Source organism: Sinocyclocheilus rhinocerous, unplaced genomic scaffold (genome assembly GCF_001515625.1).
Source record: "Sinocyclocheilus rhinocerous isolate Xijiao unplaced genomic scaffold, SAMN03320098_v1.1 scaffold2971, whole genome shotgun sequence".
Lineage (NCBI taxonomy): Eukaryota > Metazoa > Chordata > Actinopteri > Cypriniformes > Cyprinidae > Sinocyclocheilus > Sinocyclocheilus rhinocerous.
The window spans coordinates 130,834-139,998 of NW_015641449.1; the positions used below are offsets into that span (position 1 = coordinate 130,834).

A 9,165-nucleotide genomic window follows, 5' to 3' on the forward strand; every position below is an offset into this window, starting at 1 on the left:
ATGGTACTTTAAAGAATACCATGGTGTCACAATGGTACCATGGCCAAACCATGTAGGTATATACTTTTTTGTATTTTTTAGTAAGGGTAGACCAAGTGGACATCGAACAGAGTCTCTTCTTGGTTGGATATGCAATGTATTGGTTGGGTATGTCATATGTAGTAAATATCCCTTTGCATAAATAATATGGACCTCAAACAGACTGACTAGTACTGTTCTGTACCAGTACTAAATGAAATTTCCAGCGATCTGATCAGACAACAGCTAGCTTTAAAACTCAGAAACTAATAACAAATGTGATAGATGCACCGATAAACTGAAAAAGAGGCACAAAATGTCATGAAACATCACGGACAATTAGCAGATTAAGTTTGCAGATTTGATTATGACAAAGAAATCTTCCTGAACTTTAGATTTGTATTTTTCAGTGTAAAATATGTATGACAGACTCTACTGTATTCTTCAGTTGTTCAGGAAAAATTCTGGGAGGGCAACATTAGAATTAACTTAAAGTCAAAATGACAACAAAAGAAAATAACCTACAAAAGTTCATTACATTTGCTTTTTTTTTTTTATTTCACCTGCTAAACTATGTAGTCTTGTCTCATGGGAAAGTTTGGTCCATTGTGATGCACATCCACTTAGCTGAAGAAAATCCTCTTGGCGTACTGCAATGCACAGTCGGATAAATTATCTCTTTTATTCCCCCTGCTTCTCTGAGATACTCCCACATCCCTTGTTCTTGGGTATTTATTCATATCTGCTTTAATGTTTGAAGGCAACTGAGATATCCTTTGTCCAGCTCTCAATAAACAGGACCAGCCCTGGCCTCGGCTGCTTGCCTAACTCATACACAAACCTTTGAATGTCTTTGTGATCAAATGATCAGAAGAACAATATTGACATGGAAAATCATGCACTACACAGTCATGGCCACTGCTGAGGTGTCTTTTCATTACAGCCATCCGAGTCCGTCTTGACGTCATATGATGCAGCAAGTCATATCCTTTTCATCTGATGAGGTCAGAGAATGTTTTTTTTTTTTGGTAGAGCTAATCTGATATCCCTATCAGACTGTACTCTCCATAACCCACTCAGAGCTATCAAATGTTGCCTTATCACCTTCCCCCTCGCTCTCATCGCACTGCAGGAGCTTGCCGTTGACTGAGAGACTCCTCTTAGTCCAAATGTTGCTGATGCGTCGTGGGTAGTTAAGGCACTGTGAAGCACCAAAGTCACCCATGTCGAACGAGTGGCTGCGCTTGGGTTTGTCCTCTGATGGCAGCATTACAAGCTTCCCAAGCTTGGAATCTCCCCGGCTTAGCAGAGGCTCCTTGTCAGTGGCCGGTCTCATGGCCATCACCATGGTCCCTGAGGAAGATGGTCCTCCCGGATCTCTTGCGGGAACCCTCAGGTCCAGAGAGGCAAATGCCCCAAGTAGGTTATCCAGGTTTGGTCGTGCCTTAGTTGACGACTGCTTCCACCTGTTGGGCAAGGTGTTAGAATCCACTTGTCGGTTGTAAGATTCAACTTTCTCACTTCCAAGGGAGTCAGCTGAGGAGGATGAAGAGGACGAGATGCTACTCTGCAAGGAGCCACACTTAAACTCCACCACTTCATCTCGCATCACCACTACAGTCTTTGGAGTCTGCGGTGTAGGAGCGCCGTTGTTAAGTCGCTGCGCGGCCTGTGGTCTTCCGTTGGTCTGGGAGTAGGTGTTGCTCACCGTCACGAACTTTGCAACCTGCAAGCCACTGTTCACTTTATAGCGTACCATGAGGATGACGATAAAGACCAACAAAGTGGCTACGATCACTCCCCCAATCACCAAGATCATGGTTCCTCCTAAAAACTGACTTTGCAGCGACTGGCAGCGGGGGTAGTCGCCACGTGTCTCGAACTGCACACAACCCACTATGTTCGTTGCAGTGAGTGTGGTGGCAGTGTCTTCCCAGATGGCCAACACGCATAGGTCATACTGCATCCCTGGCATCAGGTTGTTGACCAAGAAGGATTTGCTGATCGCCGGAATCATCCTGTGAACAAGACACAGACATTAACACTGACTCTCAAAGTTCAACAGAAGACTAATCATTAAATAGATGCAGTAGATTGAAACCACAGGCATATCACACTGAAGGTGGTTATTAAAATGCACATACTGATTGCTCATTGCTTTATTGTGGATACACATGATGCTCTGTGCTTTGGCAGAAAACAATCATTAATCCTTTTATTATGGTGAAAACTTAATTACTTGAAAAGCACTGATCATATCAACCTTGAAAATTCATTTAGATTAAATTATTTAGAAATTAGGCCTATTGTGCAGTCAATGGAGCCAGAGATACAAAGCAGTTGTTTTTGACTTACAGGAAGCAATGCGGGGATTACGTAAATATAATAATTTGAAAATATACTTGACGAACATGCACACTTCTTGTCGACATTGAATCATTAAAACAGGGAAAGCATTTTTTTTTCTGAATGGTAATTAAACAAGTAGTGTTTTGGAAAGTGGAATTAATAAATACATACATTATTTTAAGTTCCTGAATTGGTTAGAAGATAGATCTGGTTTATGTTAACATAAATATATTTCCTTAAGGTTATTTTATGTAGTACTTCAGCACTCAACCTCCTAAAAAACACCTTGAGTACACAGGGCATGTAATCACAAATTTAATTTTTTTTCTAACTGCATTAGCTCATCATTATCTAGAACATTCTTTTCACATACCTTGCTGTGGATGTAGACTGAGAATACTAATTAGAGTGCAAACATTGACCTAACTACCATGCTCTGAGAAGGTTACGTATTTGAAAAGAACCGATAGAAGTGTTTGAGGCTATTTTCAGAATCTGGGCAAATAGAAGACAAACTGTACACTTATGTGCAAATGGAGATATTCCATTATATATATATATATACATACACTGTATATGCAAATACATTATGCATAATACATACAATACATATAAAAAATAGGAGCCCAACAATGAAAATTCTGTCATCATTTACAGTGGGTATAGAAAATACCATTTTTTACCACTTGGAAAATACCAAGATTTCCGGGATGAAGTTGTGGACAGGCACAAGTCAGGAGATAACAATTTGAAAGGTTTTATCGATACCTAGAAGAGAAGTCTATTATTAACAAGTGGAAGGTATTTGGTACAACACAGACCCTCCCTTGATCAGGACATCGCTCCAAACTGGATCACAACAATATCACAAATTCTCCACAAATGTGGCTTTTATGGGAAGGTTGCAAGAAAAAGCCACTCCTCAAGAAAGGCCACGAGCTTTCCTGGAGCATTTTTTTAAGTCCTTGGTAATGTGACTGAAGCAAACAATGAAATCTAGGTGGCACGGCACTGTAAAAAGATTTCCGGGATGAAGTTGTGGACAGGCACAAGTCAGGAGATAACAATTTGAAAGGTTTTATCGATACCTAGAAGAGAAGTCTATTATTAACAAGTGGAAGGTATTTGGTACAACACAGACCCTCCCTTGATCAGGACATCGCTCCAAACTGGATGAAAGAGCCGGGAGAAAACTGGTCAGAGAGGCGACCAAGAGGCCTACAGCAAATCTGAAGCAGCTGCAGGAATTTATGACAAAGATATCTGCTGCCCTCTGCCAGAAAGTTGTCAATGGGAAGAGGGTTTGCCTTCCAACATAACAATGACCCAAAGCACACAGCAAAACTGAGCACACAGTGGTTGAAGTAGAAAAAGGTGAATGTCCTTGCATGACCTAATCAGAGTCCAGACTTAAACCCCATTGAAAATCAGTGGAATGACTTGAAGACTGCAGTCCACAAACAATCACCATCAAATTTAAAGAGTTCATTTGCAAAAACAGATAACTCCGTTTTTAACAATTCTCAGAAATCCTGTTTTTTCATTGTGCATTCAAATTAATCTCAATCAAACTGCAGTTGGGTTATTTTGATTAGGTTAATAAAAATAAAAAATACAGCTAACTAACAATAAAATACAATAAAAAATGATTACATAATAAAAAACATGATTTTTGAAAATGTGAGCAATTTGAAAAAGTATCTGTTTTTGCAAATAGACTCTTCATTTACTATCTTCAGTGTTAACCTATACAAGACTACCTTTACAAGACTGAATTGAGTTACAAAATACATAATTTATCTCGAAATCCAATCTAATGATAATTTCCACAACTATTTAGAGGGAAACTAAAGGGCAGGTGGGAAGAACATGCCTAATTAGTGTGTAGTTGGGTGGTTTAAATGAAAATAAAATTGAATATTTACCTATAAATCAGGACATCATCCTCTGAACAGTTGTATTGGAGCTGGTACATTTTGATTTTAGGTGACACTTTGCTTACTGTCCACTTGATCAGAGCAGAGACTGCGGTGACCTCTGACACTGACACTACCTGTTCTGGTTGGGCTTTTGTCTCCCCTTTACTGGTTTTAGTGGAGCTGGTGATGTCAGATAGCCTGGACTTGGGCTGAGATGTGCGGTTAGTTCCATTGCTTAGGTGGGGGAGCTGGATGATGGAGAGCTCAATTGAGGCTGTTGATTCTCCAGCTGCATTTGCAGCAATGCAAGTAAATGTCCCATAATCCTTAGAGGTGGTGACCATAATGTCTAAAGTACCATTTTCATACACTGTAGCCCTGGATGAGTTACTAATTAGTCGGTCATCTGGAGCAACCCAGTGTATGAGAGGCATAGGGTCACCCACAGCCTTGCAGCGTAAACTGGCCGTCTGTCCCTCCAGGACCAAAAGCTTATGTGTATGTTGGATAATTAACGGTGGTTCACAGACAAACTCTTCCTCTCGCACATACCAGAAGTAGCGACCCTTCAGACTAGGAGGGGAGGCACATGTTTCCATATCGTCCTCCCGTTCTAAACGGCGCAACCAAAGAATCTCACAGTTACAGTGAAGAGGATTCCCACCAAAGCTGAGAGACAAGACCGGGGCAAATGGTGTACTAAAAACGCTGCTGCTCTGTGACCGAGCAAAGATAGGATCTGGCGGAAGCTTCTGGAGACGGTTTGATGTAAGATCCAGCCTCGCCAGCTTTTCAAGATCAGTAAAAGTGCCTTCAGTGATGTGGCTGATGAGGTTGTGGTCCAGACTCAGCTGGTGTAGGTTGAGCATTTTGCGAATGGCCTCCCAGGGTATGCCTCGCAGGTTGTTGTAGGAGAGGTCTAGGTCCTCCAAGGTGAGCAGCATGTCATCGAAAGCTTCTTTGGAGATACGAGTCAGTTGGTTGTTGTTTAGGATGAGGTGTTGCAAGTTCACTAAGCCTCGCAGGGCATCTGGGCCCAACTCTGTCAACCGGTTACTGTCCAGATGCAGCGATCGCAGGGTTTCAAGATCCACGAAGGAGAAGGGCTGGATGAAGCTGATGGTGTTTCGTGACAGTGTGAGGTCCACAAGGCCTGTCATGTTGGTGAAGTCCTGCTGGGTAATTTTGATAATGTAGTTTCCCCCCAGGCGTAATTCCACGGTTCTTCTGTCAATGTCAGTGGGCACGAACAGCAGACCTTTGGATGGGCACAGTGTGCCCAAGGATTCTGACAGATTCTGACAGACACAATATTTAGGGCAGGCGGTGGTGATCATCACTGTGCTTCCCAGGATAAGGAGGCTGCAGAGCACTTTGGCCATGGTAAATCACAAGCAGGGACCTGGAAAGACAACAGGAAAAACAATGGTCAGTCCTTTCCGGCCATACAAACAACAATTTAAGGAGGTATAAAATATGTTTAAAGCAAGAGTGTTTGATGCTATGTCTGTCTATAAATTCCGCAGCAAGCTCCATATCTCTGACACAGAGAGAATGGATAACTGCGCTTGCCCGCAGACGACAGCCCATAATTTCTGTAGACATGTGTATCATCAATTTCAGATATACTCTAAACTTAAATCAATTTTAATCAGCGCTCTGCCAGACTGATTCTCTAATGGTAGGGCAGGGTTGGTGGAACTGTTTTAGGTGCCTATGAGAAGGAGAAGGGGTGATTTTCATTTCCAGGTGAGAATTAAAGGATAATAATTCTTCCAGCTGGAAGCACTCATACAATAAATCATCATTGCCTCATCGATATCTTAAAATTATATATTCTAAGATTCCTATAAACCCCAGTACACAGAGTTCTGGATTCCAAAATTCTGAGCAACAGCTTATGAGTTTTCAAGCATATCTTGTTTGCTAGCCTTAAGTTTATTGCTTATATCAATATCGCTCCGAGGTGAAAGCATGCAGATATGAGTATTTGTCAAGACAGGGAGTTGGGTGACTGACACTAAAAACTAGACTGCAACTCATCTTAGACAATCAGCAAGATTTTTACGGAGCATAATATTGTGATTACTCTAACCATGTAATCAAAACTGTCTGCTATAAAATAAAATAAAAATGTCGCACACAGGGGATGGATATTTCATTGGCAATTTGATTGACTTGCAATCAGCTTTTGGTAATGCCAGATATTTATGCCAGGGCTGCATTTTGCTAGAAAGCAAATAGCAGAATTACCATAACATTGTCAAGCAATTTTCCCTCTAAGCTACTACAAAAACCCAGAAGACTACTAGCACATTAACAAATGATGACTTCTTGTTCTAAAGTCTGGAGAAATGCAATTTTTAAAACTCTACAAAATGACTATGTTGAAAGAACCAAGGAGGAAATTTTCACGTAAACTGAAAATGTGATACGCCTAATTTTTTAGTCTAAAATAATTTCACGCTGAAGCAGACAATGAACATTGTGATGTTTTCTGAGCAAGAACATATTTTCTTTATTTCCCTTCTGAGCATATTCCACAACTATAACTAATTCTCATCATTTCATTCTCAGGAAATCAGACTTTTACAATTTTATGAAAGAGCAACAATGTGTCAGAGCTGTGTGTTGATAACAACACATACAATCTGCCATGCTCATGTCCTAAACTAATTTCCCCTTTTGCTCCCTCCAATTTCCTCTCTATTGCCATTTTCCTGTACAATAAAGTAAAAAAATACCATACATAAACAACAGAAGAATTATGCATAAGAATGCAAAGTACAAAAATCCCAAAATGCATATTGGTCTAGCATGTGTAAACAGTGCAGAAGAACACCAACTTTATCTTAATAAAAAAGGAGGAAGAATGTTTAACCATAGGCATTTGCAACATTTCATTAGTGCAGTACGTTGGTTGGAATTTATGACCACCCCATGTTCGATCAACTGAAATATACCCTATGCAGAATAAAACCTCATTTCAATGTTCATTCAGGACTCACACTGCATAGCATCGTGTAAAGTTATAAGAAGTGTGCTTGGGACAAGGGGATATTTGTCATTTTTGACAGCTGAAACCTGATTAGGCTGAATACAGCAGAAGCTTGCCCTTTAGAAGACCTGTATTTCTGAGGTAAGTTTCCTGCATTACAAATTCTCTCATAACTGCTTGTCAAGCCTCATCTTTATTCATTCCTTTTGTGGCCTGCTAATGGCGCAGCCATCAAACACATATATAACAATTGCTGAGGAACTCAACCTTCAACAGCATTGCACTGCATTTCATCCAAATCAGACGGAAAACGATGGACTGGCGGAGTGGAAAGGAATTTGGTTCACTTTATCAAATGAGCCAAACATCTCAGCTCATTTGTTGGAGAGAGTGTTTAAATGAGCTTAGCCTGGTCATTGCTAACTTCAAGAAAATCAACAAAAAGAGATCTAAGGGTTGTGCAAAATCATAGAGCTTTCTTTTCTGTCAGTTCAGCAGACATTAAGGCCTAAGAATCATAGCTTTAGTAAATGAAAGAGTGTAAGAGCACATCAAAAAGTCTTTTATCAATCGAAGGAGAAGGTGCCCATGAAACAGCAGGATGTGAAAAACTACAGAGACGGCTAAAAATCCAAAGGCGAGATAAAAGCTTAGGCTTCGCAATCATAAAGTGCTAAAGCGCAAGATGAAGGTAGAGCTGCCATGATATGGAGGGCCATTTACTTGAGATCCAGGGGAGAACTCCCCAGTGCAGATGCCTGATTGGACATGGGCTAACCATTATGACAGTTGGAAGTCAGTTTGACAGCGCTGCTCTGAAATCCTCATGACATCTAACTGCATGATAGATTCTGCACCTGGCATACTATTTGTGCAATGGACTAAGATTTTATTTTTATTTTTTTCTTAACAGCACACAGCCATCTTCTACTTTATCATACCTTTTAAATAATAGCAATGTACCAATGGAGTTTCCTATTATTAATTAATTAATTAATTAATGTATTTATTATTTTTCTTTTATTATTAATAAGCAAACAAAAAAAATGTGTCTTGTACATAGGACATTTAAAGGTGCAATAGGTGATTGTCTTCAGAAACATTTTTTGTTATGCTGGTTGAAAGTGTCTTCACATCCCGATAGCAATCATTAAGTTAAGTGGTCTAAATGTATTTATCTGTATTTATATATTCTGTGGAAGGCGTAGGACCAATAAATGTCCATCCAATCAAAACGCTCGGTCCGAGCGTTTTAATTGGCTTTCCTACCTGCCTGTCAACATATGTATTAGCATACCTCTGCGCACCCAATTTGCGCAGACAGGATATGTCATCAGAGCGTTCATGCACGCTGTGCAGACAGAGCGAGGATGGCAGGCAAACATCAACAACCTGATCTTCCTTCCTGGTATTGTAGTACTTTTAAAGTTTTCTCACCGGTGAATGATGCTGCGTTCATGCCATATTGTAATTACAGTAATTTCAAGATGACAGCACATTGGTCGTGGTACAAGTCGTAGCTCTCAGAAAACTCCCAGTTCACAAGTTGTAATTACGAGTTCTACGAGGACGTGAATGCTTTTTACAAGTTGGAATCTCGTAATTACGGGAATTTCGATATGGCGTGAACGCACCTTGACTCATGATGTAGGCCAGCGGTTCCCAATTCCAGTCCTCGCCGCACCCCGCTCTGCATATTTTGCATGTCTCGCTTAGTTAACACACCTGATTCAGATAACCAGCTCGTTAGAAGAGAGCTACGTGCATGAACTGTGTTCCGATCGATATGATCCTTACACAGTGTTCATTGCTCCCTACTCCCTGAGCAGGCGAAATCCGTTGAAGTTTACATCACTTCGGAACATTCATTCACGGATTTGC

General features: G+C 40.5%; 1 protein-coding gene across 1 annotated transcript in view; it reads right to left on the reverse strand.

Moving 5' to 3' along the window:
• Window positions 1–1,033: 1,033 nt before the first annotated feature.
• LOC107754970 (leucine-rich repeat and fibronectin type-III domain-containing protein 2) overlaps window positions 1,034–9,165 on the reverse strand; it is a 158,788-nt gene continuing 150,656 nt past the window's right edge. Inside the window, exons 4-5 of the mRNA XM_016571619.1 lie at window positions 4,293–5,688; window positions 1,034–2,036 (exon numbers count right to left, since the gene is read on the reverse strand). Of these exons, the coding sequence (XP_016427105.1) occupies window positions 1,070–2,036; window positions 4,293–5,668 (2,343 nt within the window). The 5' untranslated portion in view covers window positions 5,669–5,688 and the 3' untranslated portion in view covers window positions 1,034–1,069. The remainder of the gene's footprint in view (window positions 2,037–4,292; window positions 5,689–9,165) is intronic.